At 38.9% G+C, this 27,243-nt stretch overlaps 1 protein-coding gene and 1 long non-coding RNA gene across 3 annotated transcripts in view; one reads left to right on the forward strand and one right to left on the reverse strand.

Moving 5' to 3' along the window:
- Window positions 1–27,243, forward strand: part of ptpn11b (protein tyrosine phosphatase non-receptor type 11b) — a 57,174-nt gene that overhangs the window by 7,887 nt on the left and 22,044 nt on the right. The window contains exons 2-3 of the mRNA XM_028022845.1: window positions 11,749–11,871; window positions 25,852–26,046. Coding sequence (XP_027878646.1) covers window positions 11,749–11,871; window positions 25,852–26,046 — 318 coding nt within the window. The remainder of the gene's footprint in view (window positions 1–11,748; window positions 11,872–25,851; window positions 26,047–27,243) is intronic.
- LOC114148028 (uncharacterized) lies at window positions 19,553–20,237 on the reverse strand. Of its 2 annotated transcripts, XR_003596182.1 has the most exons (3): window positions 20,127–20,237; window positions 19,728–20,035; window positions 19,553–19,646 (listed from the first exon to the last, which is right to left on the reverse strand). It is a non-coding gene; the product is annotated as an uncharacterized LOC114148028 (long non-coding RNA). The 2 variants fall into 2 exon arrangements; XR_003596181.1 differs by having other exon boundaries at window positions 19,728–20,200.

Here is a 27,243-nt window from a genome sequence, read left to right on the forward strand (position 1 = left end):
ATTTTTGGAATAGGTTATTGATGAAATTACCCAATGAGGAATATTTAGTCTCAGTTTTATGATGTTTTTGATAGAACATTTCAGAGTTTTGCAACAGCAGGACAGGAGGGCTATGGAGGAGATTAAAATAAAATTAAAATTGCACAAATTTTTAATCAGTGATCACAAACTAATCTCTTGTAAATTATGCAGTACAAGGATTTTCTAATAAAGTCAGTAGCATGTGGTGTTGCATATGTAAACAGATTATTTGTAAATCAGCTTTAATATTTATGTGTTTTTTTTAGACTTGCACCATTAAGGCGACACTGATGTCTGGTTTCCTTTACAGTGAGACCTTCAGGCGTCTTTCTATGATACATAAACTATTTTTAATATGCTGGCTTGGTTGGATAAATAAATGTAAAGATAAGATCTGCTGTAGGTTGTGTATGATTCAACGGAAGATGAAAGGATTCTGAAACTTTTATCTGATTTTCACCCAAACTCCAAACAAAGTACACTGCTCAAAACAATAAAGGGAACACTTAAACAACACAATATAACTCCAAGTAAATCAAACTTCTGTGAAATCAAACTGTCCACTTAGGAAGCAACACTGATTCACAATCGATTTCACCTGCTGTTGTGCAAATGGAATAGACAACAGGTGGAAATTATTGGCAATTAGCAAGACACACTCAATAAAGGAGTGGTTCTGCAGTTGGGACCACAGACCACTTCTCAGTACCTATGCTGTCTGGCTGATGTTTTGGTCAGTTTTGAATGTTGGTGGTGCTTTCACACTCGTGGTAGCATGAGACGGACTCCACAACCCACACAAGTGGCTCAGGTCGTGCAGCTCATCCAGGATGGCACATCAATGCGAGCTGTGGCTAGAAGGTTTGCTGTGTCTGTCAGCGTAGTGTCCAGAGGCTGGAGGCGCTACCAGGAGACAGGCCAGTACACCAGGAGACGTGGAGGAGGCCGTAGGAGGGCAACAACCCAGCAGCAGGACCGCTACCTCCGCCTTTGTGCAAGAAGGAACAGGAGGAGCACTGCCAGAGCCCTGCAAAATGACCTCCAGCAGGCCACAAATGTGCATGTGTCTGTGACATCATGTCTCGCTCCATCCACCAACGTCACGTTGCACCACAGACTGTCCAGAAGTTGGCAGATGCTTTAGTCCAGGTCTGGGAGGAGATCCCTCAGGAGACCATCCGCCACCTCATCAGGAGCATGCCCAGGCGTTGTAGGGAGGTCATACAGGCACGTGGAGGCCACACACAATACTGAGCCTCATTTTGACTTGTTTTAAGGACATTACATTAAAGTTGGATCAGCGTGTAGTGTTATTTCACTTTAATTTTGTGTGTGGCTCCAAATCCAGGCCTCCATTGGTTAATAAATTTGATTTCCATTGATGATTTTTGTATGATTTTGTTGTCAGCACATTCAACTTTGTACAGAACAAAGTATTCAATGAGAATATTTCTTTCATTCAGATCTAGGATGTGTTATTTGAGTGTTCCCTTTATTTTTTTGAGCAGTGTACATAAAGAAAACATGGGTTATTAAAAATCAGTTTCTAGAATAGTTTCCAGGTTTTATGATCAGTGAAAGAAAATCCTCAGTGTTTGACGTGCAGATCTCTGGTCAGAGCCCATCACTGACTAATTTTACTCTTCAACGTCTCATCCGTTTACCTTTACATTAACGATGCACCGATAGGAACATTTGGGCCGATATCGATAATTGATATTAGTATTGCTGCTATGACCAATGACCAATGTTTACTAATGTTATGTACATTTCTCTAGCGCTTCGACGGCTCTGGGATTAAAAAAAGAAACATCCAGAAACAAGTTAAAAATAGATACTAGTATTAGCCCAGTTAATACTGATTTGTTAAAAAATGACTATTGTAGTCCAATAAAAAACGTCGGTGCCGATATATCGTTTATCCCTACTTCATGTTCTTCACTACTGTTATAGTTACTTATTTGGGAGTTATTTTCTCATTTCCTATATTGAAATGTTATAAACATATGCGCATTTTGTCAGGATTTGTCCCACAAATATCACTTTTATGCTAATGCGCTGTGCTGACTGATCCAGATCACTTTTCTCATCTGCTGGAACTGGAGCTGATTTTCTCATCTCTTTTGACCCCATTAAAACCTCTGAATCTTCACCAAAGCTGAAGCAATCAGCTCAGGCAGCGAGATGCTCTCCTGTTCTTACCTGGAAGTTGATAGTGGCAGTCAGGTGCTGAGTGGTTACTACTTTTAAAAATACTCAGAAGCATAATCATCCTCCTGCCAGGAGGCCTGCATCCTTGATGACTGTTTCAAGTTCTTAAGCTGTTTGAAAATGTTACCAAGAGAAACTGGAGCAACAGCCACTTTGACTTTCTCCTTTTATTTGCATTCGCTTGGTTGGATGTGCATCAAATGTGCGATAAAACAAAGCTTATGTTGGTCTACATTTGTGCAAATGTTTTAGAGCCTAAATTTGTGGCGTAAGTAAAGATACAAGGAAGTAAGCGGTGGCTGGAAGTTACTAGTTTACAGCTTGATTGATGAAAAATTTATTAGACCAATACTGCCATAAGCTGTTGGTTTGTTTAAATGTGGTGTAGTGTTGCAGAGTTATCAAATAAAGTTACAATTGACTACATTTATTTCTGTTTAATAAAAACAAACATTTTAAGTCAGTGCAGCTGTTTTTCTATATCTGAACCTCAGATATCGACATCAATATTGAAAGTGAAAAAAAAGTGAATCGGTACATGCCATAAAAAATGGGACTAACCCTAACCCTACATCAAAATGTTTAACTCACTAAAATCAATGTAATTAATTAAATTAATGTGTTAAAAACCAGCCCTAATTTTATTATGTTTTTATTTTATGTTTCTATTATATTCTATTTTCTTTACAAAATGTAACAGCTGTATTTCCACATGTTTGAATTAATTTAAAAAGATTTAAGTCAAGCTGTGTTTTTCGGGGAGGGTTTTAGTTCACCAGAAAGTGGTTGTCATTTCCACATGTGTTGTCTGTGTAGTGAAGCGGGTTGGTCAGGGAGGGTTAGGGTTAGGGTTATCATGAAGCGAGCCACGCTGCGATGCCACTGTGGCTCGCTTCATGATGCCTTGTTAGTTTACGTTTCTGTTTTTGATCCCGTGACTTGCTGCGGTCTTTCCACGCTTGGAAACCACCTCTGCTCTCTATTGTTTGAACACGGACCTCATCCGTCACTGAAACTCTGCCGACCAGCTGAGAGCGGTGAGTCAGTTTGCACGATAAGCTGCCAGGAAAACAACAGCCCAGGTGGAGGAATAAGATAGTGCTGCAAACATTTCCAGCGGCGCTCTGATCCCACTGACAGCAGCTTTTTCCTTTTTACACATTTTGCATTTTACTCATTTACTTGAGCAGGACAGAAATGTAGGCAGGTTGTTGGAGACAAAGCATGAATTCACAGTCTGAAAAATTATTTAAAGGACTCATTGTCCAAAATTAGAGGAATTAACTCTGATAGATTTATGTAAATATATGATGCTATAAATCAAACTCTGTGAAAATGTATTTACAGGCTTACACCTTTTTGTCCCACAGTCATTTTTTAGACAAACATGACCAGTGTAAATGTCAAATACCAATTTTTAAAGTGGCAGTATTATTGGCAGTATATAGCACAATCAATGTTACCTTCAGCTGTTATAAAAATGCTGCATATATCAAACATGAATTTTTACTTTGTGATTTAACGCCTTGAAATTGGGCCTCTGTTTCTTTCTGAAGCTCCGCCTCCAGGAAGTCATCTCAACGTGGCTCCCCTGTTAACCCTTTAATAATGTTTTTACCAGCATTGCTCCTCTGAGCTGCTGCTCAGAGGAGCAGTAGCTCAAAGTTAAAGAACAGATCATGAAACAAAGTCATTGACATCTACATCAAAAAGGTATTGAAAACAATAAACAAAGGCCCGTCTCACATGTTCTAAAAATCATCTTCATAATCCCCAAAACTTTGAGAAAATATTCTGTGGATTACCAAAACTAAAGTAGAACTTTATGGAAGGTTTGCAGTCTGTTACATCTGGCATAAAACGAACATCATTTCAGAAAATATCATTCAGTCGAACATGGTGGTGACAGTGTGATGGATGGGGGCTGCTTTGCTGTAATTAATGGAACCAGGACAAACAACTTACCAAGACAAAAACAAGGTATTGGAGTGGATTAGTCAAAGTCTGCATTTCTGTCATATTGAGGTATTGCAGTATGATGTTGTTCTTGCTCAAAATGCCCAGCAGTGTGGCTGAATGAAGAGTCCTGCATTAAAGAGTGGTTTGGTTTGAAGTCCCTCCACAGTTTGAGCAAACCTCTAAAATGTTGCAAAAAAATTGAATTAGGTGTGTTTTCATCTGAAGTAGATTACTCAAATTACTCAAAGCATAATTTCATCACATAGACTCTGAATTTTTTGTCACAATCTCACCTGGGGATGATGGGATCTTATTTGACAAAATGTGTTTCCATCTCTTCTTTGGAAAATCCATAAACCACAGAGCAAGAGGACATAAAAACTTTTTGTCAAGTATAGGAGGTTTTTCTGAATGTTGCCATTTCCATCAACCGTTTCTAATGCGATACTTCACAATGTTCGTAACACCTTGATGGAAAAATTGAAAAGTCTTGAATCTGGAGGGGGAATACTTCCTTATTGTTTCTTGGTTTGAATATTAGTCACAGATGCAATTATGTAAACAGTTCTCCCCTCTTTATTTGGCTGGCAAAACGAGGAAAAGTGAGTAAAGTGAATTCCCACTAAGCAAACAAACTTCTCTGGAGTTGCATGTTAGCGTGTCGGTCCTTCAGGCAGGAAGCCGTCTGAACTGAAGCTCCTTTCTGCTTAAAATACGGTTAGAGGAGTTTGTTATTTATTAACCATGATGCCTGGAGACACTTTTAATCAGCGTTCCATAAGCCCTGTTTACTCCATGTCAATAGAAATGTTCTGTCCTGAGGTGCAGGCTGCTTGTTTTAAATAGCAGCATTCCTGGGACTGTTTTATCCAACTTTGGAGTGAAACCGCTGCTTATGGCTGTCCTGGAGCTCTGCCTCTGTTCATGTAAATGTGGCTCAGAATAATTGTTGCCTCGCCAGTAGCTTGCAGTCCAGAGCTTGCATGTGACCAGTATAACCCCAGCAGAGGGTTTAATGGTGCGCCGCGGCTGCTAAGTATATCACCTTTTTGTGAGCAGGCCTAGACAGGCCTGCTTTAAATAGCCCAGCGGTTATATTGAACCTGAGACATTATGTAAGAGGATAGAGTGCTGGCTGGACGCAGCGCGGGGCTGTTTCCCCTCAGGGGGAACCAGCAGCTCCCTGAGCTTCTGTCTGACCCCCAGCCTGCCACACACACACAGACAGTGTGTCTGAAAACTGCTACGTTCGAGCCGAGCTCGGGAATGAGGGCCATTTGCTGAGGGTCAAACCTTGTTCTTGAAAAAGCTGGAGTCACTCCCGCTAGGAAGAAACCGATCCGATTTTAATGTCTGTATCAGTCCGTAAGCCTGTCACAATAAGCATGATAAATAAATATTTGCTTTATTCTGATGATAAATAAGTTTTGTAGGGCAGTAATCATAATCCATTTTATTTATGGTTTCTGTTGTGTGTTTTTTTTATTTCTAATTTAATTGTTGTTTGTTTTGGATATTTGAAATATCGATCAGTTCCAGTGTTAAGGGTTCTTTACAAAAATTAAAGTATATTAGTTGAAAATGGTTTCATATAATCACATAAATCCTCAAAATCCAGTGATGTTTAATTGTTTTGCAACATGAAAAAATGCGAGAAGCTATCTGTGGTGTTACATTTATGTTTATCATCTTTCAGTAGATCATAGTAGGACCATGCATGTCGACAGGTTGGTCTCTAATACGCTTCACTGACAGTGAACACAACACTCAGTACAACAGCTGCATACTCTCTCTCTGGATTGTTTTATAAAACTTAAACATGTTTCCTTCATAATAATATTAAAATTTGGTTCAGCATACACCCAACCTTTCCAAAGTTTTAGCTAAAAAGACTTTTTCCCTGTTTCTTTCTCCAGTTGACTGAAGTAACAGAGTAGAGGAGCATTCGTTCTCCCTGCAAGGCACAGTGAGCTTCATCAGTGCAGATCTTAGCAAGATTTCATAGAAAAACTTCCAAGAAGCTTATGTAAGTGACTTTTAAAGAAAGTTCATGATTCAAAAAGAAATGCTTTATTTTGTTGCCCTTTCATAAGAAAAGACAGAATTTGAATAAAAGCTAAAATTACGCTATGCTGCAAGAATGTAGCAGGGGAAATACTCTGGGTCTGCTGCAGAAGCTCTTTGGCCCTAAACATAGATTTTTCTTCAGAGAAAACTGTAAAGATGTTGCAAGGCAAATGGCACAGTTCAGCGTTATACTGGTTTTACCAAATTGCTACAAAGAAAACTTCATATTTATACATTTTCTGTTGTAATAGTTTATATCAACTGTGTGCCTGGATTTCTAAGGCAGCTGCTGTGTGTTGATCTGACCGTACTCCTCTAGTGGCAAAGAGTGCAGAGAGGAGGTGGGGATTTAAAAATTTAACTTAAGAAAAACCAAAAACCTGAAAAAAAAATCAAAATTCAGTAAAATCTACATGAGTAAGACGAGAACCACGTGGCGCAGAACAGAAAAACTAAAGATATTTATCCAGGAGAGTTGATGACTGTAGCAGGTGGTTGATTAGAAGCTGGGTCCAGCTGTGAGGGAAGGCCAGTAACTGGAGATGAAATGGGGGAAATGTCTGATAGAAAACACAGGGAACATGAGAAACCGGAGCAGCCTGGACCCTGAGGACTATGGAAGACCAGACATTATTAATATGGTTTCCACATTAATAAATATTAAGGCATATTTGGTGTTAGACAAGTTAAAATTGGCAACTATAAGAGTTTTAGAGACTGGGTTTCTGTCGTCCAGAATGAACAACAATGGACCCGGTACAGAACCTTTTAGCCACATAAAATCCTCTACAAATTAGATTTAAAATGAATCTCTACTAAGTCAAGTGTGTGTTATATTTTAATCTGTTTGTAGATTAAAATATAGAATAATCCACATGTAGAATTTCAGTGCTCAGTTGAATTAATGCTATTACTGTTCTGATTGTTCTGGAGTCATGTTGACATTCCTTTAATATGTTTCTTATTTTTCTGTGAAACCAGAAACTTTTTTTTAAAACTTCTGTGACTTTTTATATCTATTGCAAACTTTTTCAATCATTTTACTATTAATTAGTGATTTCCTTTTAAGTTGCTACCTTCAGTTCAGTTTGTAATAAATTTATAAAGATTGTTGCATTAAAAGTCTCTTTACTCTGTAAGAAAATAGAAATCAAACTTGATATTGCCCATATAGAACTAGAGCTAAGTTTAGCAGAATTAAACTCAGTAAATCTGTACCATCCTTTGTGTGCAGCAAAGCTTTCCTAACACAACCTGTAAAACTAATAGCCTAATGGTGTTCTGCTGAATTGGCTGGATTAACTCGCCGTGACCTCACTATGATCCGATGTAACTACAACATTCGTAATCTCCAGCCACAGGCCGCCAGCTGGCATATTCAGCCTGCAGTGGAGCTAGTGGGACTCTGGCACCTCGGCCCGGCCCGGCCCGGCCCGGCCCAGCCCTGCCCGAGTTATAGCCACAGATGGCTTTACTGTCACAGAGCGTGTCCGGAGGTTAAGGCCTCGATGGAGGATGAGGCCGCGCCAGCTTTAATGGTGGAGGAAAAGTGAGGCAGGATGGGGGTGGGACACTGTCCCGTTTTATCTGAGGTGGGACACTGTCCCGTTGGGCTGGGGTGGGACACTGTCCCGTTTTATCTGAGGTGGGACACTGTCCCGTTTTATCTGAGATGGGACACTATCCCTTTGGTCTGGGGTGGGACAGAGGACAGAGGTGAGGAGGCAGCGCTGCTGGTATCAGGCCTGCTCACGCTCATCCAAATCCCAGATTAAACGTCCTCCGCCCCTCGCCAGCACTGCACACTCTCTGTCTTAGCGCTCTGACAACCCGCTCCCCGTCTCTCCACACTGTCTCTGTCTAACCCAGTAACACTCCCCCTCCTCCCCTCCCCTTGCTCTCAGAGTCAGTGAAGGATTTGCAAAGTGTTCTCCAGTGTTTCAGTTGCTTACATGCATTTTGTTTTTTTTTTGGATAATTTATTAGAGGGAATCTGGATGTTGGAGGCTCCTGGCCTGGTGTTTGAGTCTGATTTCATCCCATCTCTGTTGTGTTTATTAATTTGACGAACGACAGCAGCACTGTGATAAAGGATTAGAAAGGGATTACAGACACAAGGCCCGTTTTTATCCCACTGTTTTGTATTTTTCCTTATGAATCGGGATTAAAAGCAAGACACAACTAATCTGTCCACCAGCTGACGTCCATCACCCATCGATGGCTCTTCAACAGACTGACCTATAGGCATTGGCCAATTTGTTTAGAAATATGAAAAAAATATTCCTAGTAGTACAACGTATTCTCAATTGATTTGGAAAAATGCAGCTGAACAGGAAACAAAACGTTTAGGTTATAATTATTCAGATTTAGATGACATTACCATGTAAGATAACCTCAAAGTTTAATTGTGCAGCTCATTTCCTAAAGATGAGGTCAGATTTCTTCAAGGTGTTCAGAGGCTGCTTCCTGTACATATCTAAATAAAGATTAGATAAGAGTTTAACCAGGAGGAAATGAAGAGCATTTCATAGAACATGAAGTCCTGACATGTCACTGTGATGCTTCCAGATACAAAACATACAGTTCACTTATTCTGGTGAACGTCACTATGATGAAATGCTTAAAGACTAAACGAACACTGACGTTCACCACGATGGGTTTTTCTGCTTTTTTCTGCTAATTACTGATTAGTAATTCCAGCTGCTCTGTGATGTCGACCTCATCAGCTAGAAACAAATCAGATTTTTGATTAAAAAATTACAGTTGGTTGCATCTGGATTATGCTGTGGAAGTTGAGATGAAAATGTTGAAGTTTTGTTCTCCATTCTTAAATATGTTTATGTAGGCCTGTCTCAATAAGCAAAAAAACAATTAATCACATAATCAATTAAAACAAGCTCAATCCATTTTCTCTCTTTGTAACAAAACTTGGATGATAAAAGTCTTCAGCCTGCTGCTTCAGCTTCACTCTGGCCTCTTTATTTCATTCCAGGCCGACGTTTATGTGATTGTATTTTATTATTCTTACCTTTCCTTCAGTCTGCTGCCTGAGGATCAGCAGGGAGGGGCTCGGTTTCACCCCCTGCTGAGGATAAGGGGTCAGATACAGTCTGCGTCAGCTGCCTGGGCCGGTGAGGTCTGCTGGTAGAGAGCTTGTCCAGCTTTAGCTTTATTTCACTCTGCTGAACTGACGCATTAGTCGTATTTTTATCATACTGTCATGGGTTTGTGTCATACATGCACAAAAACAGAACCGCCTCAATGCTCGCCCGCTTTCTCAGATATTATTGCAAATCTTTTGCTATTGCAAATTTTTTGCCCAGGTCCCTCTTGAAAATGAGATCTAGATCTCAACGGGGTTTACCTGGTTAAATAAAGGAATATATATATATGATCATCACAGGACGAGCTTCATGAAGGCACTCTTGCATAGCCTGCTGCTTCCTCTTTGCGCTTTAATGAATCAATGATGAGCTTTGGTTATGCAGCTATTCTCTACACGACAGCTGTGTGTATTTGTCCCACTGGCCCATGCAGACAGAAGAGCTAGTCTTTTTTATTAGCAAGAGAAAGTCTGGTTGCATTTGTTTTTTAGCCAGCTACAGGGTTTCCCCCAGAGAACTTGCTAAGCCCAGTGGTCGGGGTGCTGAGGCGGTCCACCAGCGGTCCACTGTGTTTTTGTATTCAAAGATGTTATGTTGATAGGAAATGTAAAAATATTACTGCATAATTATATGTTACGGGAAAATATCACCAGTGAAACGCTATTTAAACCCACAACTACAGAATCTTAAAAACAACAAATCAAACAATACAGTAAAATGAATATCAATTATTTGCACTTCTGTTTAATCCAAATTTAAGTCAGCGGCTCCATAAGACCCCCCAGGGCTTCAGGGGCCCCATAAATGCTAATATTTTAACACAGATACATAAATGTAACATTTATTTATTGAGATTATCAATGGTGTTAAAGGACCTGGCAAGTTTACTTTGTAAAACCTCAAAGAACAATATTCATAGTTAGATTGTTTTGTTACCACAGCAACAATCTGATGCTTGAGTTTGAGCTGTTTGTTCACAAATACAAATCAGTAAACTGTAATTATAACTTATTGCTTTTTAGATTGGCCAGTTAAACTACTCCCCATCTCCCAGATTTCACTAAATCTAACACAGAAGCTGTTAGAGGTGCTGATGTTTTAGCAGCAAGAGGGGCCCCTAAGTCAAATTCTGCTCAAGGCCTCCTACAGCCTTGGACCGGCCCTGCTTGATGAGTTAAATCCTCTGCACTGCGCAGAGATGTGGAACAAATGGGAGATTTAATTTAATGCTGCTAATGTGGCTTTAGTAGCTCTTCCATTTCGTGTCTATTGAGTTAAGGGACACAGAAACTATTGTGGTTGCTGGGATTTTAAAGGACTAGTTTCTCAGATCTCCACGCAGCTGTGTGTATGAACTCTGGCTGACTAAGTGGACAAAGCATTCGGTATGGTTTGATGCTATTATTTTTAGTAATAATAATAATAGAAATAATAATAAAATAATGTAAAACCAGCGTGACTACTAGGCGAGCGCTAAAGCTCCTCACTGGGCTGAACCTGCATGATGAGGTCAGAGCTGGTTCATTAACCACTAACACACCGGTCAACTGGGAACACATACATAAACTTTACAGGGAAAACAGAGCCACACGCTGGGCAGCGTGTTGAGATGGAAAAGCCCCACAAAATTCTTTGTCCACAAATATAAATCATTCTCACCACTCGCTCAACGGGCACGTTTGAATTCGCGACTACAACTTATTCCTGCGGTTCTCATAGAGCTGCACAACCAGAGCTAACGCGGCGGGTTTTAAACTCTTAACTCGATGCAGAGTTCTCCAAAGAAACATAATTCCTCACAGGAGGTTGATGTAAATATCCATACATGTCAGCCTGTGTCCAGTTTGAGTGAAAGGAGGTGCACGCGAACCATGCTGAGGTAAACTAGAGATCAAACAGTGGCAGCGTGCGAGGCAAAGCGCAGAGGCTTCAGCTGTGTGATTGGTTCACTCTGCCGGCTTTAAATGCATAAAGTATAAACCTATCTTCTATGAACCTATATTTTAGGAATAAATCTGCTCCTCCAGTGAAACTCTCAGAGCAACAGAAAAGCTTGCAACCCTGCTTGATTAAAAAAAAAAAAAATTAAGTGATTTTTTTTTTTTTTTAATTATCATTTTCCTAAAAACAAGCAACGCTTAGCCTGGCAGGGGGGCTAGAAAAGCATGGTGGGCCGCCAGGCTTATAATACACTAGGGGAAACGCTGAGGTAACTAGCGGCTAATAAGCAGCCTGTGGGGGACAGCTCATAATTTGCCTGTATCTTGCAAAATCAAAGTGTTTCTTTTAATCTGTAACTTTACTAAACCTCAGTACGTGTAGCTCGCTCCATGATGTTTCTCCAGTTGACCTTTGCTGTAACCTTTCTGTTTTTCACTGTTTGCAGGTGGTTCCACCCCAACATCACTGGAATCGAGGCAGAGCAGGTCTTGTTGACCCGGGGCGTCCACGGCAGTTTCCTGGCCCGGCCCAGCAAGAGCAATCCTGGGGATTTTACCCTGTCTGTCAGGTAACTTCAACCAGCCCTTGTAGTGCATTCACCAGCAGCTTCACCTTTGACCTCACACTTCTCACCTGTGAGTAAGCAAAAATACAGTTTTTTAAATTTTGATATTTGACATCTCAAGTACGTTCACAGAAGGACTTAAGCCCGATCTAGGAATACTAAAGATATGTAAATATCTGAACCAATTAATAATTCTAGCTCAAATATGCTTTAATAGTTTAAATATCGTCTATTGGCAGTATCCTGAGGATGGTTAGCTCAGGATGCTAACTGTCCTATTATGTTTCTATTGACCATAAAACTGTGCAAATTTTAATTAGAAAAATAATTTGCTTTATGGAAACGCACCAATTTAAATGCATCACAGTTCATAAAAAGTTCCATTTGTCAATCCAACGTGTTGAAACAATTACTGTGCTGTAAAATCAGCAACTACAGTTTCCCCAAAACGCTGCATACATAGCTGCTCCCGTTGTCTCCTCTGATTGGATTATGAGCGTTAGTGCCACCATGGCTGATTTATGAATATAACTTTATGTAAATGTTTACATTTGTCACAGCCCTGTTTTTTAATGACATATTCTGTGGACAAACTTATTCACGAGTTATTTTGATTAAATTTCTCATTTAATGAAAACACCGCAATTGTGTTTTTTCAACACTAGCCAAATATCGACAAAAGTAATAGAAATTACCAATGTGTGAAGGCTGCTGTGTTTCTCTGCCTTCAGATGCTTTGTACCTAAAGAAAATGGCTAAGTTTTTATTCCAGGTTTAAAAAATAACAGGCCAATTAAGAAGCAACTAAATGGTAAAAAAATAACTGGAATGTCAGCCATCAGCTTCCCTGGCCTTTAATTATCATCACCAGTTGTAGGAAAACCCACATTGTTTGACCTCTAACCTTCATCTGGGTGTAAGTGAGACTAAAAGTCCAGATGATCCTGAAGACACAGAGTTCACATGTAAGCTGCTCAATTCCCAGAAAACAATTCCCAGTTGGTTTGTCCGACACAATTCCAATAAATTCCTCCCTGCGGGTCATCAGCAGAGACCTGGTGAATACATGACACTTGAACTGTGTTGGTGTGTGTGTGTGTATGTGGGGGGGTTGTTTCAAGGAACATATTGGATAACTCAGTTGGAATGTGTGATGTGGTAACTTTCTCAAAGAAAAGTGAAATCTTTTCTTTTGGTCAGCAGGGTGCAGTGACTCACGTTTTGGTGTTAAAATGAACGTCTTTATCACTCATGCCGTATTTCGGAATGAGTCTTTATCAAGCATTCCGAAACTACTAGTACTAGTAGTTTCTAGTACTAGAAACTAGTAGAAACTCTAGTACAGGGGGGCCGGCATCCTGCATGTTTTATTCTCTCCCTGGTAGTAGTAACAACCTTCTCAGCATGTCAGTGTTCCCCTAAGGCCTCTAATGAGCCATCATATGACTTAGACTTAGACTGACTTTATTGTCATTTTGCATGCACAGGGTGTATACAGAACGAAATTTCGTTGCATACGGCTCAGGACAATGTTTTGAGCTTCCAATGTTGTGATATGATCCAGGTGCGTTAAACCAGGGAGAGAACTAAAACATTTAGGATGCGGGCCCTCGAGGACCCACTTTGGACACCCCTGCAGGTTGGAATGTGTGATGTGGTATCATAGTAGTCATAGAGAACTACCAGAGTAGACGTTAATTAAGAGTCCTGGTGGTTGGCTGTGTGTGTGTGTAAGGCGACTCAGCTCCTCATGCTGTGGCGATAACAGAGAGCAGGAAATCAACCGATACAGATGAGAAAGTGAAGAGTCGCTCTTTCTGGACAGCAGAAACATTTTAGTCTCAGATGGTCTGGCCGAGCGCCTGGAAGGAAGCCCAGACGTTTCTCTGTTTCTCTGTGACGGAGCTGACCGGGTCACACGGCCTGCGGGTGTGAAGGAGGGAAGAACCTCCAGAGCAAGAGAGAAAAAGACCTTTCAGTCAGAAAGGCAGGGAGGTTTTAGATCTGGGCAGGCTCTGACTTTTAGACATGCGGTTTGCAGCTTTGTGATGCTTGGTGTCCTAAATAACCACCGGATGGTTAGCTGTGTGAGTTTATGACAGATTTAAACCGCAATGCACTCTCTGAGGTCAAATGACCAATGTTCAGCCTCTCCCCCCTCACTGCAGAAACAAAGAAAGGAGGATAAAGCAGAATTTGTATTAAACAGAGTTATATAACAGAATGAAAACACACAATTCTCTGTGTGGAGATGGAGAGCTCAGTTTGTGAGCTGCAGCAAGTCCTGTTGCTCAGTTTCAGTATTTCTCCTGTCAGCAGTAACCGTTCCAGACAGTGAGCTGAACACTAACCAGCTCCAGGATCAATCACTGACCTAGATAATCGCTCAGACGCAGATACATCCTGGTGTGCTAGCAGGGTGGTCCTCACGTTTTAAATCAAAATATGACTTTACATCTCTCCAACTGTTGATGTATTGGACAAGAAATAAACTCATTAATGTATTAGGGTGATTACTTTTTATGGAGCACTGAATGGATAAAGGGAACAAAACATCAGCCTTTAGAGATGCTCCGATCTGATGTCAATATCGGCATTGGTCCAAATAATGTAAAAACAATCTAGATCAAGTATCAGTGACAGTGTGCCTTATCTATGAGACCAGATCTATTCAGTCTAATTCTATGCTTTGTGCTCTGTGTTTTATTATTTATTTTACATCTAAATGGAACAGAAAAAAAATCTCTAAAGGACTAAATAGGTTTTTTTATTGTGTAACCTAATAATGTACTCCAATAAGCTGCTGGATTGTTTTATTTTTCTGCCGATATGTGACAGATTTTAATAACACACTAGACCCTACGGGTTAACACTAATTCCTGAAGAATTCAAAATGATATCAGTACTAAATGCTTGTCAGCATGTGCCTGAGTGACAATAACCACTAATTGTTGCTACCTAGTTCATCATATTAAATGTGTATGGGGAAATTTTTCTGCCATAATCCAAGAGCACACATTTTCAGTCTGAAAACAGGATTTCATGTCTTTTGTTCTCAAAACTTGTAATGCTTGTACTTAAAAGTTCTCGCATCAGACTAACGTTGATTTAGATTATGCGACATAAGGTGGCAAAGACTGTTATTTATATGTGATTATTTCACTATGTCAAAAGTAAGATAGCTCCCGGTTTTGTTTTGAAAGTTTCATAAAGACAACGATGTGAGGAAGAAGTGGGAAGTGTCTTTAAGGAGAGACGGATTCACTGCACCGCACGGATGAATCTCAGCAGCTGAATCTCTCTTAAGCTACAACTCCTCGGCTGGAAAACAGGAATAAAATCTATATAGACATTATGTACAGTATATATGCATGTGCATATAAATATGTGTAGTTTAATATATATTCTTCTGCTACAATCAATAGTAGCCACACAGGCATACCCGCTAGAAGGAAACAAGCGCACCCAGCACAACACTTTCATTCTATTGGCTGAGAGGTTGCTGGGCGACTGTTCCAAAAAGGCAGTTCCATATGTCCCAAGCAAGCAGAGAGTCTGAGCAGAGACTAAGTGTGAGCGCAAGGAGAAGTTTTGAGTACAAGTTTTGAAAAGAAAGACATGAAGTCCTGCTTTCAAAATATAAATGTAAGCAAAAGTATTACAAGTTTTGAGAACAAAAGATGTAAAATTCTGCTTTCAGACTGAACATGCTCTTGGATTATGGCAGAAACATTTCTCTATAAATGTGTGGTTTAGAGAGGGAGTTTTCATTTCTCCTCTTATCCTCTCTCTCTGCATCTCCTCTAATCTCCCCCAGGCTGAGGAGGGTCAGCCTGAGCTGAAAACCAAACCAGGAAAAACCTGGAAAAAAAATCACTCTCTAATAAAATTCAAAGATGTACATTTAAAAAAAGTTAAATGCAGAAAAAGTTTGGGCATAATGGAAATGTGGAGTTCTGTTGGCCGAGTTTCTGCCGTCATATTTCTTGCTCTTTATATACTTTAATAAACCCCAAGGAGGAGGCTAAAGTAGATCTTGAAAGAGATTTTTTTTACATCACATTACAACAGAGAGCAAATTGATTTGTTATATAACACTATTCTGGGTTAACGCTGACGTTTCCACTGAGCTCAGCTTTTTTTTAACTCTATGTTGGAGAGGTAAAGAGTATTATTATTATTAGTATTGTTGTTGTTGTTGTTGTTATTATGACTATGGTTATTATTATATTATTAGGTGTGATTTCTATCTCTATCTCTTTTCTTTCATAAATATTTGATGAGTTGTGGTTATTGTTTAAGTTCAGCTCTGACTATATGTGAACTTAAAGCTCTGCTGATAATTCAGGATTGATATTAGAAAGAATCTCTCTACCACCAGAGTTATTGTTATTTCTGTTGCTTCTTCCAGACTTAAAATATTTTTATTGTTTCTTATAATACAAAAGAGGGGTTGGAATAAAAATAAATTAAAAAAACTTTCGATGATAATCTTAAATAATGAAGTTAGAAGAATATTCTCAAAATACAACACTGACTAAAAATACCACGATTTCACAGAATTTATGCAACATTTAAAACATAGATAACAAGATGCAGAACAGATATTTAAAACCAAAATCCAGCTTTATCTTCAGAATATGTTAATGTGAGTAGCCTGTGGGCAAAGCAATGCAAAAGTATCAGCTTAAGCTTTGTGAAGGCATAAACTTATGTACATTTTTGAAAATACTTCTGAAAGGTTTTCTGTAAAAACATTTAAAAAGAATATTTTATTTTAAAAGGACTCCCGTAGGCTATAAAGCAGTAAAGCTTTGCTGCAACTCTGTGGTCCAATTCCCACTGTGTGAAATTCACATTTTTATTTCATCATAGGTTCAAAACCTGAGCAAATATCAAAATATGTGTGAAAGTGAACCTCAGGGTCACTGATGGTTACCCGCAGTGAAAACTAGATCTGCCAATCTGACCCACAAAAAACTAGCAGGTTTGGTGGAGCACCTGCACTGTCTAAAAACAAATTTATTTCAGTTAGAAGTGTGCCGATCAATCGGCCACCGATCATAATCAGCCAATTTCCGTGAAAAAGTGTATTATTGGTGATCACCGATCACTGTTGCTTGTTGGCGATCACCAAAACTGAGCACATTTATCTCACTTCGCAGCCTGCGTGTGCAGCTTATCTCCTCTTTCCTTCACATTGCGCAAGCGCGCAGCAACAAATTCTAAGCAATGTTGTGAGGAACTATAACGCTCTGAGAGTGAATGGGGAAGTTTGCATGTTGCGGCGGAAAATTACCTCGGGGGTGAAACACGTCAAAATGCAACAACACAACGAATCTAATATGACATTTAAAAACCAACACTTGACGGAGTTTGGCTACATCGAGGCTCAATGCAGGAAAAAAAGGAATTCCAGAGCAGCCAGATAGCAGCGCACAACTACCAACACTCACCCGGATTAGCATCACAGTCAGAAAGCTCAACAAATAACCCAAAAAATAATTCAAGTCTTTGAGCTAGCGGTGTAAGACGCTGGTTCTGCTCTCGCTGTTGGACCGCTGCGCTACGCTGCTGGTAGTAATATTTCACACACGGAGCCGCTCAACCTCCACCAGACTGAACTGTCACACCGAACGTCTGCTTAAAGCTGCAGCATGTAACATAAACAAAAAAGATTTTAGATATTTCTGTTATGTCTAAATTAGGCTAATTTATTGCCAGATATTTTTTCCATTTTGCCAGATAACATAGTATTTATGTTATATTTATTTATTTATGTCTAAAGAGAAAAATTAATAGCCATTCCAGGCAATCGGCAGAGATCGGGAGGATCGGTATCGAATCCGCAGCAAAAAACCTGATTGGAACATGGAGTTGCCGATCGATCGGCAACTCCATGTTTTAGTTTTAGTTGACTCTAGTTTTAGTTGATTTTTGACTGTTGTCATTTATTTATTTCACCTTCTAAAACTAAATATTAGAAAAACCTCTATGTAAGGATGTGTAAAATCTCTCCTGAATGTGCTGTTGTGTGGATGGATCTGCTGAGGATTTTATGTAGTTTCCATGGATTATGGCATCAACTTCAGCTGCAGCCCAATCACAGTGGAAACTTTAAGATCTGCTGGGTTTATTTAGGATTAGCTGAAACAAATCTGCATAAATACTAGATGTAAGCCTATTTTTCATGTTTATATTTTCATATTTGTTGTTCTTTTTTTAAATTATCTGACTTTGAAGTTATCTCTCAGTTTTTTAAGCTAATTTTTGTTATGCTTCGTGCTGTTCAGTATTTTGTTAATTATCTTTAAGCTAAATCATTTTCCCTGATGCTAACAGTTCATTACAAGCTGCTACTTGAACATCCTGGCCAATCAGTGAAGAGTCTCAGCTGCATCAGACCTGCTTTAACTGGGATAATTGGTTAATTAAGTTCATTGTGTTTCATGGGTTTGGATTTACTGGCTGTGTGTTTTTTATTAGTATTTTCTTGTACCATGTGGTCCACTTTAGTGTTTTCTTTTCTAGAATTTACTTAATGTTGCTTCCCAGTGCAGGAAGAAGATTGATTTTGTGTTTGAACTATTTTTATTCATTTTAGTAATAAGTTTTGAATCAATATCCTTCTAAAGGATTCAGTGATGATTCATTGTTAGTCAACTGGATTTTTATTCAAAATCTCCCAGTATGTTAAAGACAAAAAAAAAACATTTATTGTTGGAGAACAAAGAGAGAATTTTCGGTTTGTTCATAGAAGCTGCTTTTGGATAATAATTGAAAAAAATAAATCACCAGTAATAAAATATTTCTTCAGGGTACAGAATTAGCACAAGTCGTCTGAGCAAATTGAATTATTTACCAACTTGACTTTATTGATTTTGCTGTGGGGTTATTGCTCCTCTGTGGTAATCATCTCAGTAGAGATGAACTTTGATCACTGATGGATGTTGTCACTGATTTTGAAATCCAACATGTCCGCCTGGCAAATCATCACACATCAGGCCATTTTGTTAATCTTGTCTGTGTTCCTATCCAGCTCTTTTTTATTAGTGCTGCCTGTTTTAGTAACCAGCTTGTTAGAAGGAAAGTTAAGACTTTTCTTTGAAAAGAAAACTAAAGTTAGAAGGAAGAAGCCTTCTTTTTTGTATGTATGGTTATGTGAGAATTTGAGTAAACTTCAGTGGATGTAGTCCAAAAAACTGTGCTAATATTTCACTAAAGTCAAAAAACACAATTTTGTAATTGCGGTGTTTTTATTTAAAAAATAAATGGAATTAATATCACTTGTGAATAAAGTTGTTCACGCGATAATCATTAAAACACATCCTGCACCATCATCCTTATACCACTTCCTGTCATCTTCTTCATCATTAGAGCTGCTGTTATTTATTGTCCACTCAGCCTAACTAACAGTAAGCACTCAGACGTTGGCAGTGACAGGAAGTCATAAAGCAGCTTGGGAAGTCTTTAATCTCATTTCCTCATGCAAGGACTGTATCATAACTATTTTTGCCCAACCAATAAACTTCCTGCATTGATCATATGTCTGCCTTTGGTTCTGTAAACAGAACGAAATGCCATCTGAATACTGAATTCAAATCTCATTTTGCTTCAGTCAAGTTTTGTCATGATGGGTTAAGGTTTCTAGCCCACATGCAGAACACAAGACAGGAGAGTAAGAATCAGTTTAAGTGATTTATTAAGGTACACAATTATCAGAGTGTGGGAAGGTGGTCTGGTCCAGGGAATCAACGGTAACGGGCAGCAGTGGTTCACTGCGAGGGGAAAAAGCAGACTGGTGAGTTCAGGGGTCGTGGGAATATGGAAAACTCAGATGAAACACAGGTTGTTCTTACTTGGTGGTGGTTGGATCTGAATCTTGGAGGGTAACTGAGTATGTCCAGGGTCTCGGTCTCTTAGTGGGTCCAGGAACAATGGAGGAGTGCGGCAGAGAACGGACAGGTAGGCTCGGGTGCAACGGAGACACAGCGGAGTGGTTCGACCACCAGCCGTGGGATCCAGGAGATACTTGCAAAACAACGGAGAGGTGAGTCTGGGAACTCGGGCAACCAGTGGGTATCTTCCACGGCGTCACGAGGGAGGTTCTGAAACCAGGAAAACTGCCAGGATCTAGTCAGCGGGTCCAGAGTGTCAAAGGGATCACCTGAAGGCAACAGAGAAACACAAAGAGAATCACTGGAAGGCTCAAGGCAACGAGGAACACAGAGACAGGGCTCAAGGGGGCTCAGAGGTACCGTGACTGGCAAACACTCAGGCGACGCTGGACTGGAGGTCAACTCCTAAAGTATGCTCCGCTGATGAGGGTAATTGATGACAGCTGTGGATGATGATGATACCACCACACTCCAACCGGAACCTGTCGCCATCTGGTGGTAAGGTGCACAGGAAAAAACCCCACCAAGAGAACCAGAGAACCCCGGAACATAACAAGTTTAGTAAAAACATTGTGGTGTTAAATGTGAAGTCTTTGAGGTAAATGTTGATGTTACAGTAACTTGTGTCAAAAAAATAAATGGCTAATATTATCAAAAGACTGAGTCATATGTTAGTTAGATATGAGGGAGAAAATAAAAAAAAATGCTGCAGATTATTTTAGTTTTCTTTCAAAGGAATGAACAGTGTTTAATCTTCATATAGGTTTCATTTTACTGAAAAGAAACCGAATATCAACCAAAAGTCCCAAAAAAATACCTGATATAAACGTAGATCTGAATGCTGCTGAGTGAAATATACTTTGGTTTCCCACTGAAAACATGAAGGATTTCTCAGGTTGGTTGTGTAACATCCTGATAAGAAGACTGAGATAATCATGATCAAGATGTCCTAATTAGAATTGCATAAGAAGCTGAGATTGTCTTTCCAACCTGTTGAATCCATCGCCGACTACAGTTTCCCCAAAACACAGCATACGTAGCCGCTCCCTAGTAGGTGGGGCTTGTTGCTCCAAGACCTGAATGAGACATGGACGTCTCCTCTGATTGGCTGAGAAATGAGGAGCGCTAGTGCCACCATGGCTGATTTATGAATTTAACTGTTTAGTCACTGCCGTGTTTTTAATTGAGTCATCGTGTGAGCAAAGTAATTGACGTGTGATTTTAATAGTTTTTTAATATTTATAATGTAAACAGCACAACTGCGGTTTTTTTGGCTAGCAGAGTATAGTCAAAGTTTTGCACACATTAGTAATTGAAACGCAGCTATTGAAGCACAGAGCTGAAACATTATAACCTTGTGCTGTTCTTCTTTGAGTCACAGTTCTGAAAGGTTTGGTGGAAGGAGCTGTTCACCAGGAAATAGAATGAGAACCTTCTGATCTGAGCCACAACAGTAAAGATGGAAGAAATGCTCCTTCTTTGCTGCCAAGCAACAAACATTGGGGTTTAAGAAGAAGCACCTTGAAACTACTAAATATAAACCACTACAGACCACTGCTGACTGTCCACAAACCAGTCAGCAGCTTTGCACCACACCATTACTTCACTTAAACAAATTGTCTAAGGAAACATTGAACATCATTCAGATCTTTCTGCAGATATTTAATCCTGACTGTGTCATGTTCTGCATTTCTGCAGAGCATTACAGAGCAGGGAGACATTTTTACCACATCACTCATCTCAGTAGTGCTAGTTGAGACACTATGTTTTTTAAGAAATTGATCTTAAAATCTCAGATCCAAGCAGCAGTCATCTTCAGCGCATTAACCCATCTATAACTCAGTGACTGCCTGGTGAAATTTAAGCAAGCAGCTGAAAATGAGATGGTGAGCTCATGTTATTCCCCTGCTAATCCAACCTTTATTAATGTTGAAGCTTAGAGGTTTATCTCAGATAAGGCAGATTAATAACACAGCTAACTGAGGAGTTTTAAGCATGGCAACGTTTGGATTGGTTGCTTCAGTCTCTGGTGAAGGTGGTTATTTGCTCTGATGCACTCAGGACTGAGATAGTTCCAGTTTTGTGGTGCCAGAGTGTTTGGAACGGTGAAACAAAAGGAAATAGCACCAGGCTTCCACTGACTACAGTTTAACTCTGGAACCAGCTTGGTAGAAAGGTTTTTAATCTGTTAAGAGAGCCAATGCTTTGCCAAGTTAAAGAAACATAACAGATTTAGTCTGTAGAGACGAGTCGGCCAAGATTCCTATGGAAATGTGTAAACCTGGTTTTCAGATATGTGCAAAGCATTTTTCTGATAACTGACTAATTATTTCTCTCCACATTAAAATATAACTACCATGAAAATGAGAGTATTAGTATGTGAGCAATCTCATATAGAATTAGCAAATGTATGTTCATCGTAAACAGGAGTACACTTAAATTCAGTGTGTAGTAGTAGAATGTTCTGCGTAATCTATTGAATCCATAACATCAAGACATTTATTAGTAGTAAGTCTGAAATGAATGTATCTAAAATTAAGGCCTTAAAAATTACATTTATTGTAAAAATGAAATTATCCTTCAATATTTTAATAAGAGGTCTTAGATCTGTGTTCTTTTCTCACTGGACTTTTCTGTCAGACAAAAGTTTGAATCATTGTGACATTTTCATTGCTAGCGACTTGAGACGGTGGAGGCTAGCTGTACTCCACTGCTAACAGTATGTTGCTAGCTAGCTAGCAGTGAGGTACAGTGAGGTACCTCACTGCTACATACTGCATACTGTTGCTAGCTAGCTAGCTTTTTTCCATCATGGGTCAGTATATGTTTATCATCAGTTGACTGGACAAAGTTCTCATATTTCTGGGTCTTAAATTCCATTCATACTGGTCTTAAAAAGTCTGAAATTTGAGTTGGGTAAACCTTATAGTTATCTCTTTGTTAATCGGAAAAGCAGCCACAGAGACGATGCTAACTCTAAAAAAGATTTTCCATCAGCACAACTGTTATTGGTGCTCTCCACTAATCTGGTCTGTATGGAAGAGAAGCCATCAAAAATACATTTTTAAACAAAGCCATAAAAAGTTTAATATGTGTTTTGCCACAAAAACCATGTAAGGACAGATGGCAAACAAAAAGCTTCCTTTGACCAGATTAGACCATAGGGGAACTTTTTCAGCTACATGTACAGTTCTATTTGTGGAGCAAACAAACACTTCTCATCACCTTGGCCACGTCACTCCACTGTGATAAAACGGTAGTGGCAGGATTATGCTGTGGGGATGCCTTTCAGGAAGGAAAGAGAAGCTGGTCAACAATAAAATAGTACAGATCAAAGCAGGGTGAATCCAAAAGCACTAAACATTTGGCCTTCCACTTCACAATTAGTTTGTGTGGATCCGGTTCTCACAATGCTATTAAAGTAAGTTAAAGTTTAAAGCTGCAGAAAATGTGAAGAAAAGATTAGTCAGAGGTAGGAATACTTTGGCAAAACAATTTATAAAAAACTATGTAAAAATCTAATCAGAGCGATCTCGTCATTTCCTTCATTATAATGTTAATAAGTGGTGACTTAAAGTTTTTCACAGTATTTTGTGTTTCTATTGTGATAACATTAAAAGTGACAATAAGAATTGTTTATTGGTTCTTTTTTCAGGGCTGAAACAGGAATCAAACACAAACATTAGGTAGTAGTGAGCTCCTTCAGGACATCGGGCACAAAGAAATGACTGATTAGTGATTCTCTCACTAAATAAACAGCAGAGAAAACAGTAAAAATAATAACCGTGAAAATTCAGACAGCTTAGCTTTTATTTTTAAAAAACATTTTTATATGGAATTTATCATGACAATGATGAATCGAAATCCTTGTAACGGTCAGAAACTGATCACGATAAATGAGAAACAACACAATCTCCTCTGTTAATATATTCCAATATTTTGGTTCTTCTCTAGCAGTAAAGATTCATCCTGACCCAAACCAAATTGATGCCACGCGAGTTTCAAACTGCAATAAATCCATAAAGGTTATCAGCATGTCAGAGTGAAGGGAAATCTAATAGGATGTGTTTTTCTCATTCCAGAGTTAATGGAGTTAAACTCCATAGGAAAAAGGGGGCTCTGACCTGAGAGCTGAGGATGGGCCTTTAACTGGGCCACATACCTGTGGCAACTTGCCAGCAGTCACTAATAAAGCTATAAAGCAATTACCAGGAAACAAAAGTAGAGATGAATGGGGAGTGAGGAAGAGATGGATTAAAAAGGAGAATGGATGAGAGTAGTGATTGTGAGAGAAAACAGCGAAACTTATGAGGACTGCAGGAGAACTGATGGAGGAAAATAGGATTTGTGCCATTTGATATCACCATTAGCCGATGAAGAGTTGGATCAGATAGCACTGACTGCCCGGCTCCACTCTGAGTCTGATTTATGCTTGTGTTTTCTGTGTCCTCATCCCAAATATGTGTTATTTCCCAGTGAAACATGGAAGCAAAAGTTGCTAAAAATTAGGGAAAAAACTTACTTATACAGATAACTGAAGATAAAAACAGATAACTCCAGATAAAAACCGATAACTGCAGATAAATTTCGCTGCAGAAATATTCAAATGTATTTATTTAGAGCTTTTTCATAATTTTGTAACACAAACACATTTCAGTGTTCTTTATCGTGATTTTTTGTGACAGACCAACACAAAGTAGTCCATAAATGTTCTAATTAAAAGAAACATTTGAAATTCAGGGAGGCTTTCAAATTTCTTGCAAATAGAAACTAGAAAACTGGTTTGCATTTGTATCAAATCCACTGAGTGAATACTTTGTAGAACTTTCTTTGCTGCAAGATATCTTACAAAATATCTATTAGTCATTGTTTAACATATCTGTACTGGTCTGCTTAATAAAACATATCAGTGCATCCTCGCTTTGTTGTATGTCACTTCGAATAGCCACAGTTCAGATTAGGTGAATATTATTATAGTAATACAGTATTATTCTAAACCTTCTAGTCTGTGCTGTAAAAAATTATTTGGACTTATTATTTGGACTTGGAATATGGTTTAGTTGGATTTAAAGTCATTCCCAGATCTGAGTTATAAACCTATGGCAGCTTATTAGGGTCGTTGTACGTAGAAAATAAAAAAGGAAGAGAAACAATTCTGATAAAAAACTTAGAAATCTTTAGATTAAAATAAAAAATTTCTAGAAAAAATCTTGAAAATTTTTGAGTTTCAGAATCAGAAATTTTAGCAAATTTTCAACCTTTCAAACTCAGAAATTTCCACTTTTTTTTAGGAAATCTTTTGATTCATCTCAAAATTTCAGATTTTTTTGGTGGCAATCTCCAGCCAGCCCTTCTTACAGCTTTCCTTTAACGAAGGCGCTCTTCATACCACAGGGGAGGATAATTAAAGGACGATTAGTCGTCTTGGGAGCAAATTTTTCCACCTGATCTATAGAAATCTCCACCTCCTCCAGAGTTTATCTTTGACCTCTGGGTCTTCATAGGATTACTCTCATTAAACAAACATTAAGCAAACAAGAAGACTTTTATTTATTGGATGACTGGTTGTTTTATTTTGGGGCATTAGGGTAAAAGAGTCTGAAAACAAATGCACAAAACGCTTCATATATTGTCTTTATATGTATAATTTCCTTCCATTTCATATTAGATTGAAGCAAATTTCTCATCTTTGTGCATTTTCTTGAATGTAAAAATAAAAGCAGATCCTTAAATACAGAGAATAGTGGATTAAATAACAGTTTGAAGTGATTCGACATGATCTGCATGTTCTTGAAGGAGGATTGCTGGGAGTAAGGCAGGAAGGCAGCAGATGGCTTGATAAGTTGGACATGTTTATGTGTGTTTATGCTGGGCTTGTGTGGGCGAAGTCTGGATGTCTTTGTGTGAGCTCTATACTGCATGGGCATGTGCGTGGGTGGCTGTTTGTGTCTGTTCAGGTCTTTATTTTTACATTTCCGTAGGGTAGCTATGGAAGAGGGAAAATGTTAACAAGAAGAAAAAAAAGCTTGTTTTGATTAAATTCCTTGCTCTTCTGTGAAAATAATAAGTTGAATTTTTTACTCAGGCGTAACAATGAGGTGACCCACATTAAGATCCAGAACTCGGGGGACTACTATGACCTGTACGGCGGCGAGAAGTTTGCCACGCTAGCCGAGCTGGTGCAGTATTACACTGAACAGCAGGACCTGCTGCGCGAGAGGAATGGCCACGTCATCGAGCTGAAGTATCCACTCAACTGCAAGGATCCCACATCTGAGAGGTAAACATCACTATCCAGACAGCACGAGAACAGCAGCAGGACAAATCCACCTGATTTCACCTGTTACAGAAACCCAGAGTGCATATCAGACAACTAAACATGAAGCAACTTTTATCATTGGAGAACCTTAAAATCAAATCAGTTTGAAATGGTTATGAACAAAACTCAGATCAGAGCAGTATAAAACTCAATGTTCTTGTTCTGTTCAGAAGAATATTCACAAAGAGTGAAATTAGTAGCTTACACAGATCATCCAGACAAACATTTTCAGAGGAAACTGTGATGGTGAGAAGGTGAGCTTCCAGCTGCAGAGAGGGCTGCAGGAGCAGAGGCTTATCAGATATCCTGCTGGTAAAAGAAACTGGAACAAAGAAAACATAGAAACTTCTGATTTGTACAGGACAAAGGTCCTCTCAATATCCAGGGAGCTCAACCCAATTCTAGTTTCCAGTCTGTGAACCAGAGGTTTAAATTAAAAACGGCTGCTGTTAATGTCAGACAAATATGGGACAAGAACAAACTCCTGAAACCACAATGAAAAGAGACTGAAGATTTCAATAAGCTGTTATGGTTTCCTTCTGTAAAATATTTTTATTTTTAGTATTACATCTGGCCTCAACAAACCCACTCCAGCAATATTACCATAGCTTTGAGTGACAAAATGAGCAATATTTCAATTCAAAAACACTTTCTGCTGTACAGAAAGTTCAACAAAATTAGTTACAGTGCAGCCAATCCAAAAAACTAAAAAAGGTTAACAAACATGAGACCTGGGTAGACAGGAGCCTGACAGACATCTATTTTAATAAGCCAAACATGTAAACCCTTAAAGTGACAGTGAAGCTCATAAATTGACTGTTTACATAATGTTATAGTGTTATTCTCTCATCAAAAACAAACAAACATGTTAACTGTAGTTAACATAGTTAATTGATTGTGCTATAAAATGGCACTATGTGCCTGGAAAACACATAATACTGCCCCTTTAAGTAGATAGACAGAAGGTATATAACCTATCTCTTTTCAACAAAACAAATCTAATTTATTTGTTGAATTAAACGTTTAACTTGAAAAAATATGAAAGTACGAGCTTTTATAAAAAAATGAAATTCCTTTGGTCCATAAGTCATTTTGACCCCTGTTACATAAAGCTTGGAGATCTCTGCTCTAAACGAAACAAAGCATAGAACAAGATGA

Source organism: Xiphophorus couchianus, chromosome 1 (genome assembly GCF_001444195.1).
Source record: "Xiphophorus couchianus chromosome 1, X_couchianus-1.0, whole genome shotgun sequence".
Taxonomy (NCBI): domain Eukaryota; kingdom Metazoa; phylum Chordata; class Actinopteri; order Cyprinodontiformes; family Poeciliidae; genus Xiphophorus; species Xiphophorus couchianus.